The sequence below is a fragment of the Centroberyx gerrardi genome, chromosome 18 (genome assembly GCF_048128805.1).
Source record: "Centroberyx gerrardi isolate f3 chromosome 18, fCenGer3.hap1.cur.20231027, whole genome shotgun sequence".
NCBI classification, from domain to species: domain Eukaryota; kingdom Metazoa; phylum Chordata; class Actinopteri; order Beryciformes; family Berycidae; genus Centroberyx; species Centroberyx gerrardi.
The window spans coordinates 14373892-14390718 of record NC_136014.1 but is presented as its reverse complement, the minus strand read 5'-3'; the positions used below and the strand labels follow the sequence as shown (position 1 = coordinate 14390718).

The 16827-nt window shown below is 46.1% G+C and overlaps 1 protein-coding gene across 1 annotated transcript in view; it reads left to right on the top strand.

The window, feature by feature from the left end:
• The window catches only part of nbas (NBAS subunit of NRZ tethering complex), a 140243-nt gene extending 123905 nt beyond the window's left edge, over window positions 1–16338 (top strand). The window contains exons 50-53 of the mRNA XM_078289855.1: window positions 209–348; window positions 5240–5387; window positions 6775–6906; window positions 16043–16338. Coding sequence (XP_078145981.1) covers window positions 209–348; window positions 5240–5387; window positions 6775–6906; window positions 16043–16318 — 696 coding nt within the window. The 3' untranslated portion in view covers window positions 16319–16338. The remainder of the gene's footprint in view (window positions 1–208; window positions 349–5239; window positions 5388–6774; window positions 6907–16042) is intronic.
• Window positions 16339–16827: the final 489 nt, after the last annotated feature.

The following is a 16827-nucleotide window of genomic DNA, read 5'->3' as shown; positions in this document are numbered from 1 at the left end:
GATAGTCTAGCCTGCGTACTCTGAGCTTATGTTGAGTTTATGTTCAGTGGGGCGTCCTGCAGTCAAGATCCTCACAGCAGGCCTTTGGTTGTGGGGCTCATGTTAAGAACCAGCGTTGGATGTTTATGCTTAATTAATTTGCCTTTCTCTCCTCCCTGCTCTCTCTCCACCCTCCCTCTCCCTCCCTCTCCCTCCCCCTCCTCATCAGTTCGAGATAGAAGACGTCGAGAACGAGGAGAAGAGATACGCCCTCTTCCTGGAGCTGCTGGAAGCTGCCCGGAAGTGGGAGGAGTTTCAGCTGCTTATGCTCCTCTTGCAGGCGTGGCCGCCCATGATGAAAGAGGAAGTGTAAGGCAAAAGTCATTTATTTTTTCCACTCTCATTTAATTCCCTTTCAAGGTAGAGCACCTCTAATAGAACTGTTGTCATGTTCATTTATCGGTTTGTTCATTTGCTCCCATCCCTGTGATTACAGCTCCACAGGTTGATCTCTACTAATAGAAATCAAATTTTCCAATTATTACAATGTCTTTGGTCTCCATGTATACCAACAGTGTAGCAGCTGACTGATCTTTCTTCATATATACTTTCTCCTCCTGCTTTCATTTTATCTCTCTTTTGCCCTTTTCTCTCATTGCGGCCGCTGCCCTCTCAGCATCTTGAGTGAATGTCAATATTGAAGTTATAATAAAAAATGAGTGGTATTTCTGCAGTTTGGGTTATAGCAGCCTCTTATCCATACTTGCACACTTAAACTGAGTGCTTTTGTGATTTGGTACTTAACTATCACTGTTCACCTGCAGGTTTCAGCCGGGTTTATATTGTAAATTGTTTTTTAACCAAACGGGGGATAACACGATGACGTTCACATTTGTATGTACAACTGCTGTGCAATGTGTGCTCATGTCACACAGAATTGTGCCAGCAAGTGTATGAGCTCACTACAGATATCCTCCAACAATAACAAAGCTTTACCTCCCAGATGGTGCAGCAGGGTGGGGATGCGAAGCTGTCGTCAGAAGTTTGTTTTGCTTTACAGTGCAGCGATAGACAGTTAAAATAGCGCAGGGATACATATTGCACATACACTTTATAGAGTTTAAGAGCTCTAAATCTGCTGGAAATGAAAACCGGCGTGTTCGCAAAGCTGCAGGCGCCCGGGTTCCTCGCACCAGCTGGTGGCTTATGAGCCTCAGCGTGTGTTGGCCGCATTATCGATAAGTGCCTAATGATGTGATTGCTCTTCTCCTGCTCCGTTGTCCTCGATTAAAAGCGACAGGGTACTCAGAGGGACCACTGAGACAACGCTAGTTTATGCTGTCAGGAGTTTGGCATCTTTGAGCTGGAATTCTTCTCCACGCTTCAGAGGCAACATAGCCTACTTGCGTGTGTGTGTGTGTGTGTGTGTGGGCATGTCACCGTTATTGACTCTGACGGCTTGTCAGGTTTGTTGACAGCAATGAGATCACACGTATGTTCATTCACGGTGCATCGGTCAAAAGGCCAAACACAACCTGCCTCCTTTGGCTGTTGTGCCGCTGTAATGGAAATCACGCTTAGGCAGACATAAGAGAAACTAAGTTGAAGTGACTCATGAAATCGGGATTTTAAATATGTGTCTATGAGGAAGATGTACGAGAGAGAGAGAGACTGTGAAAGTGAGAGACATGGGGAGACAGAATAGGTACAGAAAAGCAAGTGAGGTGAATGCTGAATATGGAGGAGAAAAGAGAAAGAAAAAAAAACAGCAGACACAAAGGTGGAAGAAATAGCTTTTTTAGAGCTGTGAAAGTATGAGGAACAGAAAGAGAGGCATAAGCAGCGAGCTAGATTGTGGAAAGTGATTATTTGTGCGTGTGTGTGTGTGTTTGTAACGGGCAGCGGAGTTGTCATTGGGCTTGTGTAAAGCCCTTGTCTTTCCTGGCAGGGTGCTATCCGACAGCGAAACAATGGGAGAGAAGGGATTAGGGTTGGAAAACACAGCCGCTTCGAGTTCACCCCCGGATTTCACTGACACTCCACTCACTGTGTGGGTGTAACAGCCATAGTCAGAACCATTAGTGGTGGGACAGTCAGCTAAAATTGTTCCTTTTGTCTGCCGACTGATCTGTTGTATTTCAGATCCAAATCCGAACATTATGCTGAGTACAAATTCGGCTTCTGATTATGGATGCTTTTTTTTTTTTTTCTGTTTCTTCTGTGGTACTCATTTAAATCGCTCAAGGTAATTTGCTGCATCATGCATAATTTTGCTGCATTGTGCCTTCATGTGCCTCATGAAACAGCATAGAAAAGCCTGAAATCCAGTTCTGATCTGGGTACAATCTACCTCACTTAGCATTCTGTATTTTATGTGCAGCCAATGCTGTTGTGCTACACGGGAAAAAATGTGATCAGTTGCTATTTGGGACACAAAACTCAGAATAGCATCACCTTCAAATGTCTTCCTTTGAGATCTTCTGTTAAGCCTTGAATGAAACCGCTTACCTCTCAGTGCGTCTCAGTGAGAATTTAACAGAAGCAAAGTAACAAACAGTTTTCTAGTGCAGTGTGGGATACATGGTTAACCTTAAGTTAATGGTGGATTTATCCACGTCTTCCATTAGTCTGCAGCAAAAATGACCCCGTTTACCTCCCTGTCTCAGCACTCAATACACACCTGGCTGCAGTACTTGTGATCGGTGTGTGTATACCGTGTGTGTATGTGCTGAGTGAGGATTTGTTTCAGTAACAGTGTGAGAAGCTGTGTGCACCCGCGCGCGCGCGCGCGTGTGTGTGTGTGTGTGTGTGTGTGTGTGTGTGTGTGTGTGTTCATTGGAGCTTTATTGAATAAGAATTGTATCTAAAGAGCTTGTCCTTTAGTCTGTCCACATAAGTCTGAGTCATGATTCAAAGCACGGATGGAGGCTGGCTGTGACTCACGCTGCACCCTACGACAGATTTGGCGAACGCACAAACGCTCAGAGTCACACACAGCGGTCCACCCCCCCCTCCCCCTCTCCCCCTCTGTCCTCACCCCTTGGTAATACATGGGAAGCAGCAGTGTGCCAGCAGCAGAAATGGACTCTGTCTGCTCCCATGGCCACGCCATCCGAAGGTGAAGCAGCATGTCGGGACAAGACACCCTGGTAGTTGGATGGAAAGCTGCCTTTTCTACTAACAGACCCGCACAGGAGTCCTGCTGTCCTTCCTGCTGTCTGCTGTCTCTCCTCTCTCTCTCTCTCTCTCTCTCTCTCTCTCTCTCTCTCTCTCTCTCTCTCTCTCTCTCTCTCTCTCTCTCTCTCTCTCTCTCACTCACTCACTCACTCACTCACTCACTCACTCACACACACAATCTTACAGAGTATGCACAAACCTAGACACACAGGATTTTTTTTTCCATCTTAGCACAGGGCACCTTATTGTAGCCAGAACGCATTTACTTCAGACACATTTCTGCAGCCCATTTGACATCAAGCTTTAACCACCTTAAGAATCCCATTCCTCATCATATATCCAAGTATTTATCGGCATATTACCATGATACCATCTACCTGTTGTTGTGTAAAAGCACCCAGAGCGAATCAACAATACACACTTCCATGTCAGACGTCGTTTTTCTTCCTCTCATCTCCAATCTCCTCCTGTCACTTCTCTCTTCATTCAATATTTAAACACCAGTGTACCGTTTGTCATGTTAATCACATGACTCCACAGCAGCGCTAGCGTGTCTGTGCCTATTTTCCCGCCACTGGAAACATGTTCCCCCTCATTACGGTGGTATTTTGTCGCATGTTTCTGGGGTAGCACATGTGATAGATGTGCAAGGGTTGTGTCCTAACTAGGGTTAAATGCCACCATAAAGGATTTCCCTCCCTACAGGATATAAATATTTACGGCCCCACTAGGGCTCAACAGTGTAGTTTGATTCCCTTCATGGGGCTTGAAGCAGAGATAATGAGATCTGTTTGGCTATGCATTAGCAACTAGGCTTGTACACAGAGAACTTCCACAATAATATGCTGTGGAAGGCAGTGTAGCCACTAACATTAGTGTCAGCAAACGGTCAGAGTAGCTTTGTTGTCTCATCCATGCCAGACGTCAATCTCTGTGCCCACGGTACATATAGCACTGAATCCTTAACCATGGGTCAAAAATGCTAATATAGTATGAATAATTCTAATAAAATAAAAACACACAATTTGAACAGGATCCATCCGTCAAGCAAGATCTAATTAACTGATAATGAACTCTTTCTTGGCTCCTTTCCATTTTTTAATCTATGACTGATATGCATTAATAAAGATCCATGAAGGTCTCATTGCCTCAGCGTCATTGGCATTTGCTGGCCTTGGTGGGGGCTAATCGATTACTGTGGAGACATTAGCAAAGGTCTGGAAAGGGCTCATAAGGGGCCGTGTAAGCAAACTGACGCTAGTCACTGCTGGCAGCTGTCCCCTTTTATTCACTGAGAGAGAGAGAGAGAGAGAGAGAGAGAGAGAGAGAGAATCCAGCATGTAGGCGTTTAATATTAACTGCATGAGTATTGTAGTCAAACATCTCTCCTCCTCACTCACGTCAACTTCTGATTTCATTAGTTCATCTGCAAGCCTCTTGATAATTCTGTCTGCTTTCACATCAGCCTGTGATTCGAGGGAAGTTGTAATATAATGAATTGATGCAGTTGTCCTTATGTGGCTGCTGTACTCATAGTATTCTCATGACTCATTTCCAACCAATATGGTGCACTACCATAAGCGCAGCTCATTGACTGTGCCTGCCGTTTAATTATAAACGCCTTGGTACTTCACTACAATAACCTGCTCTTTGCCTACCAAGATGTGGAATGGCATGACGCACTGGTGTTAAGCATGGTGTGTTCTGAATATGGTTGCAGTGTAATGAATGAATAATGTTATGCTTTAATATTTGTTGTTATGTTTTATTATGTTTTTGTCTTGCAACTAGGAAACATAATGTAGATTTTACTGGATGATCTTGCTGACTTCTGTTGTTCTAAACACACTCACTAATGAAAGCAGACTTATGCTTATGTAATACACATGCTGACACTTGTATTAACCACACACACTCAAGTCCAGAAGTACGTATGTATGTTGGCGTGTGCACAGTCACATGACCTTACACCGGCTTTCTAATCTCACCTCACAAGAGTTGCAGGCACAGCACAACACTACACACACACACACACACACATACAACTCACTCACTGCATGTCCGTCTTGCTGTGTGTCTCCAGGGCGGAGTCGGAGCGTAACCCCTGGGTGGTGCTGACCTCGGCCCTGCTGACCCACTGCCAGGGGTCAGAGGTCAAATTTGACCTGGGTCAGCAGGTTGTCACCATGGTCCGATCCCTCTATAACACCAAACACAAGCTCCCTGCACAGGTAAACATCCAACACTCCTTTGTGTGTGTGTCTGTGTCTGTGTCTGTGTGTCTGTGTCTGTGTGTCTGTGTCTGTGTCTGTGTATGTGAGTCTAGGTATGGGAATGGGTGTATTTATGTGGGAATAAATGCACTTGTTCCTGAGCAGTCAGCCCCAGGAATCAGCAGTGGTGTAACTTGGTGACTTCTTTTCCTTCCAATAATCTGAAAATTAGATCAGATTAGAACTTTCTTGTCCACAAGTGTCCACATTTGTCCACATTCGTTTTGGGCCTCAGACAAGACAAAACATAACCTAATGTGTGCCCACTAAAGCGCATAGACTGAGGTTCTCCTTTTGTGCTCTGGGGTCAGTGGAACTTCCTTTTCAAAAAGCAATTTTGCCTATTTGCAATGATTAAATGATAAATGATAAAGAGAGTTAGTAAAAAGTAGTTGTGGGAGCAGTGAAGGTTGACGGCTAACAAAGTCACACATAGTACTGCGAGGGTATTGAAAACGAATATTTTGTCCCAAAGTGAAATGTCGCTTGAAATCATTTTCTACTCGACTGCTATCACCATTATTATCAAAAATATGGGACATAGTTTGTTCGCATTCAGTGTAACCTCACTGCTGAGCCACCCTTTTACCCCTATATCTAATACAGGAGCCTAAAGCTATTAAGCATGTAACCCACAGCAACGCGTTAGTGTCAGCTCAGTGCCTTTTGCAATGTACTATAGGCGCTAGCCGCTCTTTGATATCTGACGGCCCCTAATGCTATTCATGCCCTGCTGAGCGCCATGGAAGTGGTAAGCCTAATGCCATTCTGTATGTCTAGCGCCGGCTGACTGTGATATTAGTTTAGCACTAATGCTATTCAGTGTGAATAGGCTAGTGTCTGCCTGGCTGTCTAATATTAGTGTGGGAGGGGGAGAGGAGGAGGTGGAGAAGGAGGCCTTTTACTCTGTTCTGAACAGCTTTAATTTGAATCTGCTGGAATGAAACCGCCAGAGCATGGGGGAGTCAGATTGCATTGTGATATCCATATATTACTGGGTAGGACTGCAACTGTGTGTGTGTGTGTGTGTGTGTGTGTGTGTGTGTGTGTGTGTGTGTGCTCGCAGACCTTCTTAAAAGCATTATGTGCCTGTGTGTCTGTACAGTATGTGCACATCGATTAACCTTCACTGACTGTTCGTCGCTGACTCTCCTCCTTCTTCCCTCTGTCTCCTTCTCTCCCCTTTTGTTCTCCCCTCCTCTTTTCCCCTTTGTCTTCTTGCTCTCTCTATCTACCTTCTCCTCTTTTCATCACACCCTTCCTTTCATCCCTCTACCTCCTCCATCCACCCATCCATCCATCCATCCATCCATCCCCCTACTCCTGTGTCTCCCCCCTTCTCCAGTGCATCAGACACATAGCCACGCTGCTCCAAGATCAGCCGAGCCTCCAACAGCCTGCGCTCAAACTGATGGCCGAGAGTGGCGACGAGCAACTTCTCCAGCTGACTCTGGATCAGATCAACAACATGACTGCGGTAGGCATCATCGTAATATTGCTAACACAATCACTGACCCCAACTAAGTCAAAGAATAAAGCATCGCTTTTAAGCTGATACATTAATTCAGTGCGGCTTATGCAAGCAGTTAATGCATATTGTCAATCAATACGTTGGATCCAGCCTCGCAGCGTCTTTTGTCTGTTTACCATCAACAAAAACCTAACGGTGTCCCAGCAGGCCTCTCCGCTGTATGGAAAGAGTGCAGGAAGGAGGCAGAGAATGCAAAGAGGGAGCCAAGCAGGAAAGCGGATGACAGATGAAGGGAGGATGGGAGGGAGGGCAAGACGGAGGGAAGGGCGGACTATTCCCAGACAAAATAAGTAACATGTCTATGTAGTCTTGATAGACAAAATTTTTCGACCCTCTCTACTGTCCTAAGACAAGAGCTGGCTTTAATGCTGGAATCTCAGCATTAAAATCATCCAATAATCTAACCCTAGCTACAGTAACTGTACTAGTTTTGGGGAACTGTAACTAGATAAGTAACAGCATTGAAGTAGGTCTCTCAAACACTGTGTGCCTCTCTCCACTGTCTCCCGATCAGATAAGTAATGGTCACAAAGTAGGCCTCTCAGACCCGCTAGACCCCTCTCTTTTGTTACTGGATCAGATAAGAGAAAGCCTCACTATTAAGTGACAGAGTTCCCATTTAATGAAGTTTAAAAAGCTCCTATCTTTACACCTGAGCGACACGCTGCTTTTATCCCACAGAGAAAAGAGAGCGGGATTCGGGGGGGGGGGGTGGGGGAGGTGGAGGGGTGTTGGGGGGGGGGTGTCAGGGTGGGAAAAGAAAGGAGGCGGATGTGAGATTTAGCGGTGGGAAGAGAGGGAGAGGAATGGAGAAGGAAAACCAAGCGGAGGAGGAGTGGATGTTGAGAGAGAGAGAGAGAGAGACAGGTAACAAAACGAAAAAGACAAAGGGAAAAACAAGGTTAGGGAGAGGCCAAGACCCAAGTAGAGAGGATTGAAGAGGGTGTGTGAATGCTAAGATAGATGGAAGGAATACAGGTAAGACAGAAAAGATAAATAAGGGAGAGAGAGAGAGTGTGAGTGGAGGAAGAGCGGTAGTGTGTCGCACCGCTTTGAGAAATAATCTCGCCTTTGCCACCTGAGAGCTGAATGAACAGGGGCATGTTCAGAGCAGTGCAGAACAGTGTTTCTCTAAAGATAACATCAATAGAGACAGAGAGAAATCGCTCTTACATCTAACACTGATAATGTGTGGGATTGCTTCTCGCAGTGGAATTGTATGCGTGCGGCTGTGGGTGTGTATTTGTTTGTCTGTGTATGCCTGCGTGCATCTCTGCGCGTGTGTGTGTGTGTGTGTGAGCGTTGCTGTTTGTCTGCATGTGTGTGTGAGTATGTGTTTTAGTCTAGGTGTGTTTATACCCTTTAAATGTTTTGCTCTCAGTAGGTTTTCAAATAAGTGATATCATCAGGTGATGTGCTCTCTATAAATACGCAATGATGTGCGTGCGAGCGACCATGTGTTTACATTGTTGTTGATTACCTCAGACTATATTAACATTATTGAATAATTCACTGCTACTGTAGTGAGCCTCTTGTGACCCCTTGGTGCCTCACACATTGTTCACCGCCATGGCCACATTCAACCTAATACAGTAGCGAGGCACTTCATCAGATCTACAAATAGCCTGGGCTACCTCAGCGTCTGGCCATTAGCAGATCAGTAGATCTTTATCGCCGGGGGATTAGCAACAAGTCGCTGTAGTTCAGCCAGTCTAAGCAGATATCCTGTAAGTCTGTTGAGCCAGCCCAACTGTTAATTGAATATTGTTACTTACTGAATTCAGTTACCTCAAGCGTTTGGTTGAGGCTCGCACTTCTGTCACAGCTTAATTCACTCCGTCATACCGGACAAATTTGATTTATCACAGAAAAGCATGTGAAAGGTTTCCCAAATGTCATTCCTAATCCTAATCCTTTTCACGTCCACATTAACAGGCTCACAGAGGGCTGAGGTTGATTTTGGCAAGAAAATGCACCGTTTCATATATTGTCAGAAGCACAGGAGCTCTTGATTAAGTGCATGCAAATGATCCCACTCTGCTGAGTGATTGGCAGGCCTTATCGCCAGTCGCTGTCCCAGCGGTGTGTGCGCCCTGGCACTCCGCACTTCATCTGATGTCACAGATTACTGTGCACATTGTTTTCCTCAGTAACAACATGTAATGACTTTATGTTGTTGTTGTTGTTTTTTCCCATAGAACAGAGACCCCTGAGATTATGATTTAAAAAAAAGTTTGAGTGTGAAGATTAGTTTTTAATTAAAATGGTATTATAGGAAACCGTTTGACATAAGAAGTAAATTAGAAAAGGTAATTGATTTGGCTGTAGTGCAAGATATTTGTTTGTTTGCCTCACATACCTTGCTTGGGTGTGATTTGGTAGATTAGTAGATGTACTAGGCTGTGTTGTTGGAGGAGACTACAGCGGGGGTTGGAGAAAGGAAGGAGAAAGGAGTGGGAGTGGAGGATGATTTGAAGGGGGAGACAAAGAAGAGGTAGAGACAGAACAACTAAAGTGAAGGAGCCTCTATTGTTCTTAGTGATGCAGGAAAACCGAATGCAGCCTTTTATTTTATTTCATTTTGGAGGAGCAGAACATTCTACAGCGTTAAAGTAATTGTCAGGCCACATAGGCCTCTCCTCTCCTCTCCTCTCCCCTCCTCTCCTCTCCCCTCCTCTCCTCTCCTCTCCTCTCCTCTCCTCTCCCCTCCTCTCCTCTCCTCTCCTCTCCTCTCCTCTCCTCTCCTCTCCTCTCCTCTCCTCTCCTCTCCTCTCCTCTCCCCTCCTCTCCTCTCCTCTCCTCTCCTCTCCTCTCCTCTCCCCTCCTCTCCTCTCCTCTCCTCTCCCCTCCTCTCCCCTCCTCTCCTCTCCTCTCCTCTCCTCTCCTCCCCTCCCCACCTGTCCTCCTCTCTTCTCCTTAATCACCTCTTCACCTCCCCTCTCTCATTTTTACCCCCTTATCCCTCGCTCATCCTTCCTCTCTCCTTGTCCCTACCTATCTGACCCCCGCTCCCCTCCCTTCCTCTCCCCCCTCCCCCCCTCTCCTTTTCCCCCTGCGCTCCTCCTAGTGAAGATGTATGGGCAGGAAGGAGCGGAGGAGAGCAGCGGAGCAGGGAGCCAGGGGTTAACACCAGCCTGACTAATGGGAGACAGAGATAAGGGGCTGATAAGAGCTGCCCTGCCAATATGAATGAGCTGTCAGCACACCGCACGCCGTATATACAGATACCGCCACACACTCTCACACACTCTCTCTCACACACACACACACACACACACATATAGACACAGTCACATAGACAGTCTGGTATGCACACAGTTACACACACAGCAGAGGTTGTTGCAGTGAAATGTTCCAGCAGTTCATGTTGACCATGCATGCTGTATATTTTTCCCCGCTGTCTTTTTGTCTTTGAATCTTTTTCTTCCTCTGTCTTATTCTCTTTCGCTCTCTGTCTGTCTGTCTTTCTCTCCTGCCCCGTCTCTCTCTCTCTCTCCCTCTCATTCAGCTTTCATTCGTTTATGATTCAACCCTTTCACCTTTTCCTTCCTCTCCCTGTCACTTTCTGCATTCATCACTTGTGTTTGTCGTGTGTGTTTATGTGTGTGTGCATACGTGCCTATGCATACGCGTGTGTGTGTGTGTGTGTGTGTGTGTGTGTGTGTGTGTGTGTCCGTTCGTTTGTGTGTGTACTTGGATTAAAAACCCCTCCAAGGCTTCTCCAAAGGATCACACACACAGCTTGTCCATCTCGCCAGTGGAGTGTAGACAAGAGGCCTCTCACATCTGCTGTGTGAGTGTGTGTGTGTGTGTGTGTGTGTGATCGCTTGTGTAAGTGGCCTTGTTTACAGTTTGTTTTTGCCATACTGGACCTGTTAATCTTGCTGTGTTTGTTTGCAAGTCTGTGTCGATCCTTGTTTTGCTGTGTGTGTGTGTGTGTGTGTGTGTGTGCTCCTGTGCGTCACAGCCCACTTTTATTTTTATTTTTTGGCTTCACAGCCTCCTCTTCTGTCACTTTCAATCATGTCGCTCTGTTTGCGAGGACTATTTGGAGCCCTGTGTGTGTGCGTGTGTGTGTGTGTGCGTGTGTGTGTGTGCCTGGGTGCGTGCGTGCGTGTCAACAAAGCCTAGGGACAGCTAGGATGGAGGGATGGGAAGTGGAGCAGGAGGGAGGAGGGGAGAGGATGAGAGAGAAAGGAGGAGAGGAGATGGGTGTGTGTTGTCTGGCATTCCAAAGGAGCTTTATGATTTAAATGATAAAAGAAGGCTTGGCCATGCATTATGTATTAGGCACGGTACGCGTACGGTAATTCCAATTAAGCTCTCAGCCGGGTTTAGCTCGGAGAGAGAGAAAGAGGGTGGAGAAAGATGTATACAGGAAGAGGGAGAGAGCATGAATACAAAACAAGGGTGCGAAAAATTGACCATCGCAATCAGGCAGCATTTAGTGGACACTGTAAACAAGCAGGAAAGACTCAACCCTGCAGTTTCACAGGGAGAGACCGCCAAAAATGAAAAGGTAACAACAAGAGAGGGAGGAGGCAGGGGGGAGTGGGCATCTTATGGCTGTAGTTTGATGTGTCTGTTCTCTTGTCATGCTGAGTGTTTGTTCATTCACTCACGGTGCGTGACAGACACACACACACACACACACACACACACAAGATGCAAGATGCCTCTTGTTTTCGCTTCACTGAGGAGACAGACAAGGTGTTGTTTGAACCTTTAGAGAGGCCTTGGAGGGGCTTTTAACCTGACACACACACACACACACACACACACACACACACACACGCACATACACACACGCACACCAAGATAGGTTTTTATGTTCTCCGAGCCGGTGACCTTTGAGAAAGGAGGGGACACATGATGGATGTATTCCCTCCTCAATCAGATGCTATTGGAGCTGAACCGTTTGCAGAGGCAGGGTCTGGAAAGACCGCTGGGAAACTGAGAGACTGAGAGAGAGGGGGGCGAGGGAGGATGGAGGGAAGGAAGGAGGGAGAAGGTATGGATGGATCTAGGGATGCGGTTAGTGAGAGGTACAGCAGATGGGTAGCTGTGGTGGTGTAGTGAGCAGGGAGACCGGCCTTCAGCTGGAGGACCCGGGTTCAAACTCCCTGTGATGGCAAGAATTCGACCTGCTGAAGTGTCCATGAGCAAGACACTGAATCCCTACCAGCTGCAGTGCTGCTGATCTATACCTGAACATGACCTTTGACCTTCCCATAGAGGTGGGAAAGCAAAAAGACAATTTCCCCATGGGGATCAGTAAAGTAGCACACTGTTTAGTGTCACAGTATTAATAAGTATATATATAAGTATATAATTATATTGTTAAGTGCATTATTCAGTAGCATAATATTACGGAGGAGGTGCATAGAAAATAGGTGGATGTAATAGAGACTTTATGGGAAAGAATAAAAAGGAGTGATAAGAAGATTTTAGGATTCAAGACATACATAAGAGAGCAGGGCTAGTCTCTGAATCAATACAAATCAAACCTTTATTTAACCAGGCAAAGAAACCCTTGAGGCCGAGAACCTCATTTGCAAATGTGGCCTGGCAAGACCGACAGCAGAATAAGACAAACGGGTGGCATGTGGTACAGACAAATACAACACAAAAAAACAAAATTTGCAAACCAGTGCAGCTTGTTTTTAATTACTTTTTAATGTGGAGAGAGGGACCGGTTCGTTTAGACCAGGAGTTTTTTGTTTTTTGAAGGTTGTTCCATGAAGACGATGCATAATAGGACAAGGCTCACTTTCCCATCTCAGTATTGATCTTTGGAACAAGGAACGTTAATAAGGACTGTGATCGCAGTGAATGACTACCTGCACCCTCTGATTACATTCAGCTGAAATTCATATTCTTGTTTGCACCGAATTCACATATTTAGTTTTTATTGCTGGACAAACAGCAACGCATAAAAAGAGACAGATCGGTGCATGCTGTAAGGACGAGAGAAAAAGTTATCTGCCCTGCTCTGATATCAATATTCCCCTCTATCCCTCCATCTCTCCGCCGCTCCCTTACATCTATTTTCAGCTTGGCTGTCAATCCAACTGACTCAAATCTGCTGTCGCTCTGACACCGTTAAAAAGTAATACTCAGGGAGGTGTGTGTGTGTGTGTCCGTGTGTGTGGCGCTGTGGGACAGGCCTGTGCTCATGTGATGTTCTGTGCTTTTCTCTCTTCCTTAATGGGTCAGGATGTGCAGGAAAGAAAGAGAGAATTAGGTATATTTATGGGTGGGTGTGCGTTTATGTGCATATTCCCGTCTCTAAATTGGTCCCAACACTCTCAATCTTTTGCATATGTTGACAAGTCTGAATCCTTTTCTCCCTAAAACTATACACATAAGCTTGAACTCACACGAAGTGATAATTGATGCGTGTGATTTGACTTTCTAAACTGGTCACCTCTCTGGGGCGCTGCAGGTGTGATTTTTGAAGCGTCCGCAGCATTTGCACCTGCATTTCACCGCTGCGACGGGTAATATTACAATGTATTTTAATCAGAGAGACATAAAAGATGTTTCAGTTGCTTGTTTTACGCTCTGCTTCTATTTGGACGTCAACTGGTAGACCTGTTAGACCAGTGGGTCTAACAGGCTTTGCACACCCATATTTTAACAGAGTAAACGAAAAATGAAAAAAGATAATACTCCACCCTTAGATCCTCAATGAGAATGAGGAAAAGCTCCCAGGAAAACCTCATTAGGAAGAAAAAAATGGAAGAAACCTTGGGAAGGGCTTCACACGGAGGGATCCCCCTTTATTTTCTTTTTGTCACACATAGATGAGCCGCTGCAGTTGTAAAGCTATGCGACTAACACGGGACGAGCGAGCATCACTCAATATGAGGTGAGAGAGTGACGACCAGAATTTGGCTCCTGATGAACACATCTTGTGCCGTGGGAAAAATAATTCCCATACATCACCTCCTTTCACAAGTTTATTCCGGTTCCATTATTCAGTTCATCATTCAATTTTACTGGTAGCAGCTTTAAATTTAAGGAACACACACTGGAGGAATGCATTTGCTGAACATACTGGTGCGGAAAATTTGTAAGACATTTTGCGTCAAAATAGGTCAATGTTCACTGCAGCACCAGAAGTCTCATGGAAAACGTCGTTTTGGGCCTCTGTTGATACTCCAAAATCAAAGGTTTGGAGCAGACGCATCAAGTTGGTTTGAAGCGCCTCTCAATGCTTTTAGTGTGCATCCAGCCATTGAAAACAGTCGGTGCACTTAAAAACGCATGCATCTGATGCTTTCAGTGCACGTTTGCCTTTTTTCTCTCCAGCTTTCTCTCTCCATCCATCATACATTTTCCATACCTTTCCACACCTTTCCCCCCTCCCCTATCTCCCTTTAATTCTCCCATCTCATTATACCTGGATGACCTCCTCCACCACCTCTACCTCTCCCTACCTATTCCCCATCTCTCTCTCTCTCTCTCCCTCTCTCTCTCTCTCTCTCTCTCTGCCCCCCAACTCCTCCCCGTCCGCTCATCCTGTCATGAATTTAATCTGGTGCCATCTCCCGATGGAAGAGGGAAATCTCATTATTAGCCATGCATGACATATCTGTAAAACTACGGTTATATGTCAAAGCGCTCTCTCTCTCTCTCCGTCTCTATCTGTCTCACACATTGTCATACTACATATTGCTTGACTTATCACACCAAAGCAACCATGAACTTGTATTTAGGTGGAAAATGTATCCAAAGACAAAGGCCATTATAGCATGTTATCCCTATGTTTTTGGACATTTCATCAGTTCAGTCAAGATTCAGTCAATCCCAAGACTCTAATCTCTGATTTCATCACACAAAGCTTTATGGATCTGCTCCATCACCAACAAATAGGACTTTTTGAGCACAGTGACAATGGCCAATAAGATTTTCTAGTGATATGAGTACTTTCTGTAATTCAGATCTGCTCACATTGCGACGAGGTAAAAGTTATTTGTGTGCTCAACATCATCAACAATTCAGTGATTATAGGTCACAACAGAGAGTCTCAGTCCTCTCAAATGTCTAGAGAGACATTCATGTTTAACAGTATCGCTACCCATGATCACATGCATAAAATGATTCGCTATGAAGGGTTTGTTTTTTAAGGAGGAATTTTCCTTCAAGGAAAGAAAAATGGAGACAGAGAGAGACAGAGAGAGAGATGAGAGAAATGTTAGAGGTGAAGGAGAGAAATTCGTCTGGCCCCGCTCCTCTCCTCTACTACAGAAGAGAAGACATGAGCTCCACATTTATAATTGATCTGCCTCAGCCCCAGAAATACCCTGACAGAGACTTTCACTTGTCTCTGTGCGAGTGTGTGCGTGCGCACATGTACGTGCACTTGTGCCAGCACAAGCTGTAAGAGTGAATAATAGAGAGACAGCAAGCAGGTGAGAGGGCACAGAGGAGATTGGCTGAGTCAGAGAAAGAGAGAGAGAGAGAGAGAGAGAGACTTTCAACCCCAGCACTCAGCCGTGCGTCTCTGCGGCCTGTCGAAGCACTCACAGCAGCCCCAGCGGCATTCAGCTATCTGAGTTTGCATGAATTTCATTGATGTAAAGAGGCAGAAGAAGGGATTAAAATATTACAGAAACATCTGTGTATTGTTGTATGAACATGTGTTCAGGATTGTTCTGGTAACAGAGGATGTTTTATATCCTTATTCCTCTCAAAACTGCCGAGCACTGAGCACACAGAAGCAGAGGAGGGGAAGAGTTTGTGTGTGTGTGTGTGTGTGTGTGTGTGTGTGTGTATCTATGTGTGTCTGTGCACATGTGCCACGGGAATGGTGGTCAGCCACACGGTCAGCACAGGATGTGACCTCACACTGTGACCTCATCAGGTTCTCATCGAGCGTGTCACGCTGCAGTCACACACATATGCACCCCTGACCTGTTTGGAGGGACATAGATAAGGCAGTTACATTTAAGAAGGAAAATTAGTTTCTCCTGCCACACGTGTGCATTTACACTACACTGCTACACTTCTGCTTTATCTGTAAAATCTCTCTCTCTCCCCTCTCCCTCCCTCCCTCCCTCCTCCCTGCATCCCCCAGGCGACTGCCTCCTCCTGCGATGCGGAGCTGCTGTCGCTGCTCCTGGACGCCGGGCTCCTGGTGGGCTGCGTCTCCTCGGCCCTCTACCCCCCGCTCAGCTCCCACCTCCTGTCCCACCAGCAGGAGGGGGGCTGGGACGTGGAGAGAGCCGCCTCGGAGCTGCTGGCGGCGGGCCACGGACCCGAGGCCGGCTCCCTGCTGCTGGCTCACCGCGGGACACACCGGGGCCAGTTTACCTTCAACTCCGCCTTGGCCGTTCTCAGGAAGTGGATCTGAAGGGGAAGCGGGAAGCGAGGTGTGAGGGGAACACGGTTTCGGGGGGGGGGGGGGGGGGGGGGGGTCGGACCGAGGCCGCTGACTGCTGTCATCATGAAGCGGCTTTAGGGAAGGAGAGTAGGAAGGTGTTGGACTGAATTGGGATCGGAAGAAATTACTTGGAGGGGAGAAAAAGAATTGATATCAGGCCGTGCCTCAGTGTTTTGTTCTGTACTGTTCTGGGTTTTGGGCCTCAGGTTCATCATCGACTGCAGATAAGTCAACAGCTGCATTGTCTGCCCAAAGGTATATGAGTAGATACCCTTAGTACTGAAACATCTGTTAAATTAGGAATCACACCCACATACACCCATGCATGTTAGAGACACTCAAACGCTCACAGGTACACACACACACACACTCACACACACAAACTGCTTTCTCTCAGTCACAAATTCACATTCAGAGTGAGGTCGGATCAGTAATTGCAAGGCTGCTTGCCTCTGTGTACTGTGTGTGTGTGTGTGTGT